The sequence below is a fragment of the Eimeria mitis genome, genomic scaffold (genome assembly GCF_000499745.2).
Source record: "Eimeria mitis Houghton genomic scaffold, Emh_scaff1859, whole genome shotgun sequence".
Taxonomy (NCBI): Eukaryota; Apicomplexa; class Conoidasida; order Eucoccidiorida; family Eimeriidae; genus Eimeria; species Eimeria mitis.
The window spans coordinates 2,947-3,206 of NW_013570181.1; the positions used below are offsets into that span (position 1 = coordinate 2,947).

General features: G+C 54.6%; 1 protein-coding gene across 1 annotated transcript in view; it reads right to left on the minus strand.

Moving 5' to 3' along the window:
- Positions 1-260, minus strand: part of EMH_0044660 (uncharacterized protein) — a gene marked incomplete at both ends in the record, with an annotated part of 3,216 nt that overhangs the window by 1,237 nt on the left and 1,719 nt on the right. Inside the window, one exon of the mRNA XM_013495987.1 lies at positions 205-258. Coding sequence (XP_013351441.1) covers positions 205-258 — 54 coding nt within the window. The remainder of the gene's footprint in view (positions 1-204; positions 259-260) is intronic.

Genomic DNA, 260 nt, shown 5'->3' on the forward strand with positions numbered 1-260 from the left:
CAGCATAAACAAAACACAGCAAGTCACACAAGATACGCATGCATGCATGCATGCGTGCATGCATGCATGCATGCATGGTGGTGCATGCAAAGCCCCAAACTGCATGCAGAGGTGTAGAGAGACAAGGGCCCCGCAGCAACAACAGCAACAGCACAAGACTCACCAGGAGCTGCTGCATAAGCTTGCAGCTGCTGCCTTCTGGACCTGCTGCTGCGTCTGCTGCTCCTGTTGCGCCTGCTGCTGCTGTTTAGGTAAGGAGG